Source organism: Pristiophorus japonicus, chromosome 14 (assembly GCF_044704955.1).
Source record: "Pristiophorus japonicus isolate sPriJap1 chromosome 14, sPriJap1.hap1, whole genome shotgun sequence".
Classification (NCBI taxonomy): Eukaryota; Metazoa; Chordata; class Chondrichthyes; family Pristiophoridae; genus Pristiophorus; species Pristiophorus japonicus.
In genome coordinates this window covers 175,942,726-175,956,862 of record NC_091990.1, presented here as the reverse complement: position 1 = coordinate 175,956,862, position 14,137 = coordinate 175,942,726, and the positions used below count along the sequence as shown (strand labels likewise).

The 14,137-nt window shown below is 42.7% G+C and overlaps 1 protein-coding gene across 1 annotated transcript in view; it reads right to left on the bottom strand.

Annotated features, from left to right (window-relative positions):
- ush1c (Usher syndrome 1C) overlaps positions 1-14,137 on the bottom strand; it is a 319,880-nt gene that overhangs the window by 283,089 nt on the left and 22,654 nt on the right. The window contains exons 2-3 of the mRNA XM_070898764.1: positions 5,820-5,887; positions 796-939 (exon numbers count right to left, since the gene is read on the bottom strand). Coding sequence (XP_070754865.1) covers positions 796-939; positions 5,820-5,887 — 212 coding nt within the window. The remainder of the gene's footprint in view (positions 1-795; positions 940-5,819; positions 5,888-14,137) is intronic.

The following is a 14,137-nucleotide window of genomic DNA, read 5'->3' as shown; positions in this document are numbered from 1 at the left end:
TATGGTCGCTCTTCCCGAAGGGGCCTCACACAACAAGATTGCTAATTAGTCCTTTCTCATTACACATCACCCAGTCTAAGATGGCCAGCCCTCTAGTTGGTTCCTTGACATATTGGTCTAGAAAACCATCCCTAATACACTCCAGGAAATCCTCCTCCACTGTATTGCTACCAGTTTGGTTAGCCCAATCAATATGTAGATTAAAGTCGCCCATGATAACTGCTGTACCTTTATTGCACGCATCCCTAATTTCTTGTTTGGTGCTGTCCCCAACCTCACTACTACTGTTTGGTGGTCTGTACACAACTCCCACTAGCATTTTCTGCCCTTTGGTATTCTGCAGCTCCACCCATACAGATTCCACATCATCCAAGCTAATATCCTTCCTTACTATTGCGTTAATTTCCTCTTTAACCAGCAACGCTACCCCACCTCCTTTTCCTTTCTCTCTATCCTTCCTGGATGTTGAGTTCCCAGCCTTGGTCACCCTGGAGCCATGTCTCCGTGATGCCAATTATATCATATTCATTCATTGCTGCCTGTGCAGTTAATTCGCCCACCTTATTCTGAATACTCTTCACATTGAGGCACAGAGCCTTCAGGCTTGTCTTTTTATCACACTTTGCCCCTTTAGAATTTTGCTTTAATGTGGCCCTTTTTGATTTCTGCCTTGGGTTTCTCTGCCCTCCACTTTTACTTTTCTTTTTTCTATCTTTTGCTTCTGCCCCCATTCTACTTCCCTCTGTCTCCCTGCATAGGTTCCCATCCCCCTGCCATATTACATCTCCACCTTACCGTGATCGTTTTGGTGTCAGATTGTCATATTCCACTTGGTGTTTCAGTGGAATAAGTGGTCGGATAGCTTCAAGCATTGGCAGACGACTTGGCTCGTTTATCACCAGTTTTAGGTCTCCGACGAGAACAGGGAGATCCATAGATCTGAAAGACAGAAAAACAAAAGTTAACTCGAGATACTCCAATACGGTTTCTATTTCTATTTTTCCCACTTTATCTCATCATAACTCCACTTATCAGACTCACTTCATTCATCTCCAAATTTTTCTGTCTCTTTGAACATTTGTGCTGATTGTTGAATCAAGTGGCACTGTGATTATTTCACTATTTAGCACAAAGGGATATCGGCTCATTAATCCTGCCCACATTCCCCTACCCTGCTTTTGCACATTGGCATTTTAAAATCAGCCTGAAGTTATTTAGTGACCAACTATGTTTCAGATTATCAGTCACATTTTTTATTTACAACATTAATTCACAGCATTAGCCATCTATATTACTCCTGGTCAATTCAGCATTTCAGTACCATAAAAATAAAGGTAGGGAAAAAGGTACCAGAGGAAAAACCTAACCAATTAAGACGCTGTTATATCAATGCTTTCCTATAGTTGATTTGTGTAATGAGCACATGACACAACATATACTCTACTGAGGTTAGGAGAATTTATTTTTACACAAAGTGGGTTGTTAGAACATGGAATAACATATTTCGAAAAACTAGTGGAATCAGAATTTCTAATAATTTTTAAAGGGAAGTTTGAAAAATAAAAATGTTAAAGGGTATGGAGAAAGGGGAGGAAAATGTGACTAAGTGAATAGAAAACTTAATACAGATGCTGGAAATCAGAAACAAAGACAGAAAATGCTGGAAGCAGTCAGCAGTTCAGTATTTGTGGAGAGAACACATCGATTAAAGTTTCAGGTGCAGACCCTTCAACAGAACGGTAAAAAGTTTACGATGAACAACATTTAAAAAGGAATGGAAGAGCGGGAAGATGGAAGAGAAAAAAAACCAAATTACACCAGCAGCTGCACTACAAAATTGATTGCACCACTGAGAAATACAAACCCAACTTTGCATCCACAAATCTGAAAATTGTATACCGACACATATTGGATAATCAGATTTGAATTGTCTAATATAAAGTTAGCAAGTGGTGGTAAAAATGACGCGGGATTCAGTTTGTTTCTTTAATAAAATGTGCAGCTACTGACTCAAAGTTTTAATGGAAAGTAAGTGGGATCAGGATACAACGTACTGGTATACCAATGCTTTTTTTTTTGGAGCGGCGTGCGCCACCCATGGGCTGCATGGCAGCCCCGACTTGCGAGATACCATCAGGTCGGAGCCATAAACGGAGCGGCAAGCGGCGGCCATGGGCAGCATGGCAGCATGCAACCGCAAGGTACAGCGTGAGCCAGTCTGGGAGGGCGACGGCTGTGAAGAGGGCGACTGGACTGGCCATCACCATAATCCAGATCGCTGATTGGAGCGTGGGCAGGTACAGCAGGAGCGGCGAGGTCGGGGCGAAGGAGTGGTGAGAGATTGCAGAGCGATGTGATCGGGGCCCAGGAGAGGCGAGAGTTCGAGGCCCAGAAGGGGCGAGGGCCCAGGGGCAGCACGGACCCAGCCCACACTGCGATATGTGTGTGCACTAGGCCCGTGCAGCAGAGCTGGTCTCCAGTCATCTTGGTCAATCCTTGCCACTGGACCAAGACCTAGCTCTGTCAAGCCCGTGTGGTGGCTGGTGTGCAACGGTCACCACACGTTAAAAAAATCCACGCACAGGCATCTTCCACCCTTCAATATGTAGTTCAGGACCTGGAATATCTGGTCCTTCACTATAACACATGTGAACTCATCCATTTTTGGTGTGGAAGCAAATCATTCTCGATACGAGGGACTGGCTAAGAAGAGACGAGGATACCAATACATTGTGCGAAGAGAGTGTCCGAACACCGGGTTCACCTCACATTTCTCAATCTTAGCCTTGGTGTAACAGATATGTCAATTATAGACACGGCCCCTCCCCATAGTGATAAGGTAACATTAGAAGACAAGTCACCTTAAACTACCCTCACACACCTCTTAGTGGCCACTTCAATCAAAGGCCTGGAATTGAGCTGCCCACATGCCCAGGTATGCACAAAAGCATAGTAAGCAAGTGATGAGCTGAAAAGGCACTGAGTTTATTTTTAAATCACAGCAAACATTTTTCAAAGTAAATCAAACCAAGTCATTGGTTAAGAAGCCCAAAACTGTCAATATTACTATCCTTTACCAGTACAGTAATCTTGAAAATTTGAAAAGTATTAAAATTAACATCCTCTTGACGATTGATCGGTTACCATTATAAATAATTTTACATGAGAGTATGCTTTGAAATCGCAGCATTGATTTTGGAAAAATAATGATTATTTCTCATTTCTTAGTCTGTAATGATTTCTCTTTCTTTCTATCAAATCCCACCACCCCACCTCCCCCACCAAGCCCACCCCCCCCAAACTCTGCACCCCCATTTTGGATTCTAAACAGTGTATCATTGAATCATTATAATCAATTCCAGTCAGTAAATGACAGAGTTCATAACAGGGTGGAAGATTGAGTTCGGGGATTAGTCAGTGGTTGGTAGAGACTGAGACAGCTGTTGGTCAGGGGTCAGTCTAACAAAGCTTAAGAGTCCAGAAATATGGTTATCAAACTCCTAGCACTGGATATGCCCTCGCAGAATTTTGTTGCAGTCCAGCTCAACTTGATTTATGCAAATCTGCACAAGCATTTTCATTGGATATCTCAAAGAATAAATATCTTGTTACAGATTGTGGGATGCGGAAACATAATAAATAAATGAAAAGGCAGAGAAAATGGAAGTTATTATGTTATCGCTGTGAATTTCAGTAACCGAGTACAGGCAGTAAATTATTAAGAACTGTTGATTCACAGATGATCCAAACACTGCAGGGCTTTGCTTTATGAATGGCAAAAGCAATTAGACAAACTTCAATGAAACTGAATCGGAAAAGACCACTGAGAAACAAAACCAGCCCTCTCTACAAAGATCACATGGAAACCTTTCTAACGTCTACATTTCAGTTTCTTTTGTGCTTCTTTTATTCAAGTGATGAATGGAAACAATATATCCGACAAAACATTTCTGTGGCAGTAGAAAAATAAGAATAACCATTTCAAAATAATTATTTTATGCAGAATAAAGACCCTTAATTCTTCCTACATTTTTGTCATGCTGTGGTTTAAACATTCAATACCAAAATATTCTAACTTAGTTGGGGGGTAGGGCTTAAAATATTGTTATTTCATTTTCTAATTCATGCTGTACTTTGAGATTATGAAAGTGCAACTAAATGGTTGCAATTATATTTTATATGAAGTAATTAGTCAGTGAACACAGTTTATTGGCCTACATCTGAACTAAGGGTGGAATTTATACAGGTACTGGTTTGTGATTGGTACCTGCTTAAAGCTATGTACAGGTACAGGTGCAAATGATGTCACCAGCTCCACAAACTCTCTATCAGAGAAAGTGGAGTTTGGCACTTGCATAAAGCTCCGAGTATATCCAAATGGCAGTTAAAATTTAATTTTGGCAAAGAGCAAGTGAGGCAGGCAGCTCTCTGCTAAAATTAAAAGGGTATACATTGCAGTGTAAAATGTTTCCACACAATCTAATGGACCCTTCCAAATTCGGCTTTTAAACTGAATTCAAATTCCCATGCTGGGATTTGAACTTGCCTTATTGGTGCAGACCTCTCGTCCAGTAACATAACCACTATACTACTGCACTCACACAGCAGTGAGTTAAATACATGAAAACAATTGAACACATTCAGATACAGATATTGATCAATATGCTCAAGTATTCTAACTTTCAAAGTATGTTATTATTCCTTCCCAGACATTTACTGTAAATATCTAATATTAATTATAACTGTTAATTTCAAAGATTTAATCTCTGCCTGTAAAAATACTGACAGAACAGAGACTGGTAAAGACCAGCAGCTCTTTTAAGTGAATACTATAGTTAATGCTCCACAGTTGAGCATAAAGTCGAGCTTCCCCAATAGCTCATATGGGAAATGCATCACGCTGTGTCATACTTGAGCTATGGAGACCAGGAAGGGTCTGAGGCTGTGCTGAGTTGGCTGATCTGCAAACAGTTTTAGAACTTTGGAGTGTGCGTGTGGGTGAGGGGTGGGGGGAAGTCAGCTGTTGTTCCTGCTCTAGACACTATCCAGTGGCCCTTGCTGGGATGCATGAAGGTATGTATCTCAGATGAGGAGGCAGGATTGGGCTCAGCTGTGATGATATCCCCCCACCTCCCCCCCACCCACCGCGCTGTTGAAATCCTAGCTAACATTCACTATCCTGGCTCACATATAAAGAAAATGCTCAGGTGAGGTTCTAGCAATCAGTTGCATGAGAGTCAGTGCCTTCAACAGAATAGGGGTAAATAAGCTCTTAAATTCAACTGTGCATATGGTTTTTAAGGTTAAAGAAATAAGCTGACAAGAAACAAAATTATAGTGATCTGTCAAAATAAATCCTTAATTCTCAACGATTCAAATCCTGTGCCATATCATTTTAATGGTTGTAACAAGAATATTCAGTCCGGGTTGATAAACTCATTTATTTTACATGAATATAAAGTTAAAAATTGATACTATTTTCTCTCAGTATCCATTATTTAATTTGTATTTAATTGGTTTGGGATGTCCTGAAGTCATGAAAGTTGTTCTTTCTTTCTAGTTCCAGTGAGCAGAATATATTCCCAGATTTTATATTTTACTATATTTGCAGCTCACATTGCAGTTGTCTCCTTAAATTTGTATTTCCACAACCTAACAAACTATAGAAAGCTAAAAAAAACTGGTTTTGCCAATTTCATAAGTAAATATACCTGATAGGTCAATATATTGTAGTTGCAAACAAGAACTCTAATTGACTAATAAAAACACCTCAAAACAAGAAAGAGCTTTATGCAGTAATGAGTAAAAATGCTACTTACTGGTGGTACATGCGTAGTACATCATAGAGATAGTCCTTTTCTGCATCATTATCAATCAACACGTCCACCTGATAATAAGGGGGGAAAGCAATTAGAAATTATTTTAGATAACATGTATCCCCCACAAAAGAAGAGTAAACTAGCAATCAGAATAGGTACAATAGCTGAGTGCTTCATAAAATTATTATATCAGCTTTTTTCCATTAATCAGCTTGGTATTTTCTTCACTGCTCCTGTAGAATGACATTCTAATAAAGGACACTTCAAAGTTGAATAGCATGTCAGATATAAGTTTGCAATCTTTCACTAAAAAGTAGCTGAAACTAAACTGCTGATTAATACTGACTTGGATTTACCATTAATACAGGATTTTGTTGATAAAATTGCTTGTACCTGATGATCACTAAGCTGTTCAATAAATATGTTCAGGAACCTCTTGGGCCATTCATTGATGTAGCACATTCCTCCACACCAGAATTGGTGTAAAAACACTGACATGTAAAGTGATCAGTGGTTCTAAGCACACAATGTCATCATCCAAGCAGCAGGTATTGAAGACTCATAGGCGTATCGATTTCTGTTGGTTATCTGCCACCCAAAGCAGCTGGCTGCTAATAGTCTCTATCACCCACTAGCTGACAAGAGATTCTCTAAAGCTAGTGTCATTTTACAATACATTCTCACTTAATCACCTACAAACAGAGGATAACTTGCTCATTTACAAAATAAATTATGTTTTCCTTAAGTATTAGATGTAGAAAAGAGAAATATTAGCCAAGAACTACACGTAACCATTTCAGGGTTGCAGTATCAACATGCTTTCAGATGTTTTAGAGAATTGACTATTACAAAATATTAATTCTAGATAGTTCCATAATTATAGCATGATATATTCAGCAGCACATAAAAATATAGAAGTTTTGATTTTCTTTTATAATAAAAGAATCCTTTTGATTTTGAAAGTTATTAAAAAAATATTCAACATCAAAAGAATGCAATGCAGCAAAACTATCCTGACAACATGCTTTCTAAACATAGGCCTTGCAACTAATCTGGGAAGCATGCAGTGATAAAACTGCTTCATTGCATCAGAATACTCATCGTTTATCAACAGCTTTTGTGATGGCTTTCATATAGACGGCACAGAGCAGAACGTGACAATTAACAAATTGTTACATGCTGGTGCCTCTTTCATGTTCCCACCTTGATTGTCAAAGGCACCATTGAGTACTGCAGCTCCGGGCACCTGACTTGCTATCAATTTAAAATCTTACTAAATAAAAAATAAACAAAATAAACAAATCAGATCGATAGCTATTCTGTGATATGCTCGATTGTAATGTTGCCTTGGTTTCTCAATTTGCCGAGTGACTACCACCTTGAGTTCCATCCTACACGGCATTCTCCTAACTAATGGCTCATGTGTCTCAACAGGTGCTACATACCCTTCACGATCACCATCACGGGCACCTGAGCCACCATTAATATAATATTCAAAGAATATTTAAATATGTATCAATTAACTGATAAGTCTGCATGTTATAAAATCTGTGCCAATAATTAGATGCTGCAGTTCAGTTTCCATTTCTTTTTAACTTGAATCTTATTTTCTTATCCATCCACTTTGCACCAGCACAAGATAGTGAAGAAGAAATAGTCACAAATCTAAATCTCATCTTTCTTCATTCCTTCCATAACTGAAGTAATATTATGTGGAGCTGTGACAGAAATGTACTTTTTATCTACATTTAATGTTTAACTTGCATTCTTTATTGCTAGAAGCAGCTTGAGAGTAGCTGACAACCCAGGATCACAGACTTTTTCTTCAAATAAAACACATCCATTAAATTTCAAGCAAGTTGGCTGTGTTGGTCTTCAGAAGTAGAACTGATAAGGCTAAGGACATTAGAAATTACAAGTTGTCAACTTGGTGGTGCTATCACTTTTAATGACATATATATTATGCCAATGTCAAAGATTAGCAAACTATTAAGCACACAGGAGGGAAATACGCTTTTATCTCAGTATTGCTTCAACAGGTGTGGCGAGGAACCAGCAGGTCGGGGCCATAAAAGGAGCGGAGGTTCAGCGACCCAGCCCACAGCGAGGCCCCGACCCGCGAGGAACTGTCTGCGGCAGATCGGGACCATAAAAGGAGCATACCATTGCAAGGTACAGCGCGAGCTGGTCAGGGAGGGCAACGATTGTGAAGAGGGCGACTGGATTGGACGTCACCATAACCCGGGTCGCTGATTGGCGCGTGGGCAGGTACAGCAGGAGCGGCGAGGTCGGGGCGAAGGAGCAGCGAGAGATTGCAGAGTGATGTGATCGGGGCTCAGAAGAGGCGAGGGCCCAGGGGCAGCACGGCCCAGCCCACACTGCGATATGTGTGCGCACTAGGGCTGTGCAGCAGAGCTGGTCTCCAGTCGTCTTGGTTAATCCTTGCCTCTGGACTAAGGCCGAGCTCTGTCAAGCCCGTGTGATGGCCGGTGTGCAATGGCCACCACACATTAAAAAAATCCACGCACAGGCATCTTCCGCCCTTCAAGATGTAGTTCTGGACCTGGAATATTAGGCCCTTCATTGAAACACCTGTGAACTCATCCTTTTTTTGGTGGAAGCAAGTCATCCTCGATACAAGGAATCGCCTAAGAAGGCTTCAACAGGATCATGCAACAACACCTTGGCACAGATCAAATAATCAGATCTCAGCCTGGGATCATAGGTTTGATTGACAGCTGTATCTATAAACTTTGTGAAAGGGATATGATGACTGATTGGCTGTAGTCCTGTTTCATGGAAAGCACAAGATCAGAGTTCTCGTATTACGGATTATATTGAGCCATGTGTTATTCAACAAACAGTTTACTGTCAGCGGTTAAGCTCCATAACTGCAGCCAAAGGCTTTGGACACGTCAAAGGCACACCCAGCTCAGTCGACCCTGCAAAGTCCGCATCACTAACATCTGGGGACTTGTTCTAAATCAAGCAATAGTCGAGCATAACCATACTCTCAGAATCATACCTTTCAGCCAACATCCCAGCCCTACTCCATCACCATTCATGGGTATGTCCTGTCCTACCGGAAGAACAGACCCCCCAGAGGAGGAGGCACTGTGGTATACAGTCGGGAGGGAGTGACCCTGGGAGTCCTCATCATTGACTCTGGACCAGGTCAATCATGGGCAAGGAAAGCTTCTGCTGATTACCACCTACCACCCTTCCACAGCTGATGAATCAACACTCCCATAGGTTGAAAACCACTTGGAGTCATAGAATCATAGCAATTTACAGCGCAGGAGACCATTCGGGCCACCGTGTCCGTGCTGGCAGACAAAGAGCTATCCAGCCTAATCCCACTTTCCAGCTCTTGGGCCATTGCCTTGTAGTTTACTGCACTTGAAGTGCATATCCAAGTACTTTTTAAAAGCTATGAGGCTTTCTGCCTCTACCCCCATTTCAGGCAGTGAGTTCCAGACCTCCACCACCCTCTGGGTGAAAACATTTCTCCTCAAATCCCCTCTAAACCTCCTACCAATTAATTTAAATCTATGCCCCCAGGTTAGTGACCCCTCTGCTAAGGGAACTAAGTCTTCCTATCGACTCTCTCTAGGCCCTTCATAATTTTATACACCTCAATTAGGTCTCCCCTCAGCTACTTCTGTTCCAAAGAAAACAAACCCAGCCTATCCAGTCTTTCCTCATAGCTAAAATTCTCCAGTCCAGACAACATCCTCGTAAATCTCCTCTGTACCCTCTCATGCAATCACATCTTTCCTGTAATGTGGTGACCAGAACTGCACACAGTGCTCTATCAGGGGGAAAACTCTCCACTAGCTGGAGTCATGCCTAGCACAAGATACAAGTTCACGGGGTTGGGGGTAATATATTAGGTTCAAGGAAGCAGGAAGTGGGTCTCATGGACAGGATGAGCCCGGCAAGGTCACGAGGGGAGATCGGAGAGAAACTCATGAGGCTTGATGTCATCAAGGAGAAAGCAGCCCACTTGATCGACACCCTGCCACCACCTTAAACATTTATTCTCTACACCACTGCCGCAATGTGGCTGCAGTTTGTGCCATCGGCAAAATGCACCACAGCAACGCGCCAAGGCTTCTTTGACAGCACCTCCCAAACCCGCGAGTTTCTACCACCTAGAAGGACAAGAGCAGCAAGCACATGGGAACACCACCACCTCCAAGTCACACGCCATCCTGACTTGGACATATATTTCTATTCCTTCATCGTCTCTGTGTGAAAATGCTGGAATTCTCTCCCTAATAGAACTGTGGCAGCAATGTTCCCTTCATTTTTTTTTTGGGGGGGGGGGTGTTGGTTGTGGCCCCTTTAAGGGGCTGCGCGTCCCATTCAAAATACCACGCATGCGCAGTTTTTTCCATCAAAAAGCCGGTGCTGCGCAGCCGCACAGCTCAAAAGGTAACATTGTACAGGAGTACCTTCACCACACGGACTGCAGCGGTTCAAGAAGGTGGCTCACCACCACTTTTCAAGGGAAAATAGGAATGGGCAATAAATGCTGGCCTAGCCAGCGATGCCCACATCCCGTGAATGAATTTTACAAAAAATCAATATCCCGTGAGACTTGCCGGATTGTATAAATCTGCACCCACCAGTTGAGGACAAGATCAGTCCTGCGTAGTCTCTCACAAACAATGACACTTTGGAGAGATACCAGAGCACTTCCAGAACTGTATCGGAGAACGAGCTAGCTACACGATAGAAGGGAAGAGAGTGAAAAAAATGAAGAAATACGGCCTGTGCCTCACAGAATTGTGGGAGTCAAAAAGCATGTCAGATCCCAGGACAGTCGAGGCCTGGATTTCAATTGTGCGGCCCGCAGGAGCACTGCTGCTCCTCCTGGCCCCACTAAAGAAAGTTTATTCCAGATGCACCTTAGAGATCCTCCCTGCCATCTCGAGAGTTCAACCTGGCAAGTAGCTGCTCCAAGTGCCCCAACTCAGGAGCAGGTTTAAATACCATCATGAGACCCCCCCATTTGCATTTATTAATGAGATTCACCAGTCCCACTGGAGCCTCATCTACCACCAAAAGCAGCAGGATTAAAATGGGAAATTGGCAAGAACAGAGCACGAGCTCCGATTTAACTGCTCCACCATGCCTTTCTCCACCGATCGGGGAGGAATTTAAATTGATCCGTAGTGTGGCTTACAATATGGTTTTTCCCTCTGATACCCAGCTGTACTGAAGCTGGCACATCTATTTAATGTTAACAGATAAATACATGGCAGAGTGGATCGTTCAATGGGTTTAGAACGTGATCTTTTCAACATCCAGTTATTGGCTTTGAATCTAGAACGTGGAAGTTAGGGTCCTGCGAGATATTAATTTGAGCAGTCTCTAGAAAGTTTTTGGTTGTGTGTGAGTCCACAGAACATAATGGAACACAAAGTGGCACTAAATTGGCAGTTTAACTCAGAGAGGGCACAAGGCTGGTTCGTGTGGGAAATGGAAAAATACGAAACACAGTAAGGCTTATCCATATCAGAAATTTTTACAACTAAAGATCACTTCTAAATCAAGTTGCTAAAGCCCTAAAATGAAGTGAATCTTGGGCTATGTTAGCTGCAAACAAGATAAATTATGCTCTTTATTAAAAAATGAAAAAAAAATGTCTGATTTTGTCAATTACCACACTCAACCCTTTTTATGCGTCAATTATTACAGCAAATGTCAACGTGGTTATTTGTCACTTTCTGAAACAGTGCGTGGGGGTCATAAAACATTGACACTGTGCAAGCAGCTGTCTAGTTACTCGTTTAATAATTCTATTCTGACTAAACTCTGTAGTATGGAAAGCATATTAATGATGTTATGGCAAATAAAGCATAAAATGTATCTAAACAGTTTTCTCTGTTACTTTAAAAAAATCTAAAATACCACAAGGTTTATAACCACTTTTTGGGCCCAAGTTTCCACACGATAAAAAACGGGCGCCCCTCCGAGCTGGGCGCCCGTTTTTCGCGCCTAAAACGGCGGCGGAAAAAAAACTTGCGATTCTGGAGAGCCCTGCAGCTCCTTGTCTGTTTGGTGCGGTGCCCAGGGGGGCGGAGCCTACACTCACGCCGATTTTGTAAGTGGGAGGGGGCGGGTACTATTTAAATTAGTTTTTTTCCTGCCGGCAACGCTGCGCGTGCGCGTTGGAGCGTTCGCGCATACTCAGTGTGAAGGAAACATTGGCACTCGGCCATTTTTGTAGCTGTTTAATTTTTGAACATTTTTTAATAAAAGCACATTACCATCAGCACATCAGCACTGAGGCTTCCTGCAGCCTTCTCACTGTCTCCTTCCCCCCCCCCCCCCCGCGGGAACGTCTTCCTCCCCCCCCCCCCCGCTGCGTTCGGGCGGGCCCGCACTCCCTCGCTCCCGCCGTCGGGAACGGCTTCCTCCTCCCCCCCTGCCGTCGGGAACAAACTTGTGAGGCTGGCTGAAGCACTTTCACACAGGTAGGAAGATGGTTTATTTAATCTTTTCTTTGCTTATAAATGTTTATTCAGGTTGGATTTATTTGTATAATATTTGTAGAAGTATAAATAAGGATTGATTGTAGAATTTAATGACTTCCCTTCCCCCCCCCCCCCCCCCCCTCGTTCTGGACGCCTAATTTGTAACCTGCGCCTGATTTTTTAATGTGTGGAACAGGTTTTTTCAGTTCTACAAAAATCTTCACTTGCTCCATTCTAAGTTAGTTTGGAGTACATTTTCACTGTGGAAACTTTCAAATCAGGCGTCAGTGGCCGGACACGCCCCCTTTTGAAGAAAAAATTCTGTTCCAAAGTAGAACTGTTCTACCTGACTAGAACTGCAGAAAAAAAAATGTGAAGAATTGCAAATTCTAAGATAGTCCGTTCTCCACCAGTTGCTCCTAAAAATCAGGCGCAAATCATGTGGAAACTTGGGCCCAATATGCTGTGAACTTGAAGATACATCTCAGGAACTAATGGTATCAAATGTTTACGCTGCGTTAGGCTTCAATGCAGACACAGAAGATACATCTCAGGAACTAATGGTATCAAATGTTTACGCTGCGTTAGGCTTCAATGCAGAATCTTTATTTATGAGGGTCGCAAAAAGCATAAAATTCATACACCATTCAGTATGCACATGTCTACAGTCTATCTATGTTTTTATTTTTCCAGTTGAGGTATTAGTTAACTTATGTCACACCATTGCTTAACAGACCAGAAGTAAGGGACAAATCAGACCAATATTGTCACCAGCTGCAGTGATAAAAATACTTTGAATGTTGGAGTTGGAAATAAAACAGAGAATTGCAGAAATAATACAGTAGGTTTGTAAGTAACTAGAAACATAGAAACATAGAAATTTACAGCGCAGGAGGAGGCCATTTCGGCCCATCGTGTCCGCGCCGGCCGACAAAGAGCCGCACGGCCCTTCATCAGTAGCTTTAAAGGTTACATACAAACCCATGAACAATAACTAAAAGGGAAGGACTGCTTACTGTTTCAAATGGAGACCCTTCCTCAGCTAACTAGCCCACTATGTATTCCTATTTTTTCTGTAAATAAGAGCTGCATTTGCATCAGGATCACAAACATTCTTTCTAAAACACATATGTGCAGCCATTTACAATCTCACCAAATGTATTATTCATAGATATGAGAGATAACACATCAGACACACCCAGATACCTTTGCAATACATGAAAAATAACAGCAACTCTCTGCACAACCTGACTACAGTTGAGTCTAAGGTCCTGTTCTACACTAAGCATGGGCGTGGGTCAAAGATCAACCATAAAGCAATAAAGTAAAAGGTTATAGTCAATAAAATAACACATGGTAATTATTTTGGTGCTGTGTTGCTGAAAAGAGTGACAAAGGAGCTCTTTCAAAACAACCCAGAGCTAAAGACGTTTCGAAGATATCATGAAAAGGTTACAGGTGTGACGTCCGAAATCCGGAAACCTAGGGAGCGAGGCCGTTCCGTATTCCGGGTATTTCCGGATTTCGGAACGTCCTTGGCTGGGCCGTGGTAGGTAGGGGAGTGGGGGGGTGTCGGGCAGGAGAGGAGCAGCCGAGGGCAGGGGGCGTCGGGCGTCAAAGGTAAGGGAGGGGGAGGTCAGGCCAAGACTGTGGGAGGTTGGGCCGAGGTAAAGGGGGGTTGAGGTTTGGCCGAAGTAAGGGGGGGGTGCGTGGGGAGGTCAGGCCGAGGTAAGAGGGAGGTTGGGCGGCAGGAGGTCAGGCTGAGACGGGGGGAGGTCGGGCGGCTCGAGGTCAGGCCGAGGCCGGGGGAGGTGGCAGGAGGGACACTACCAT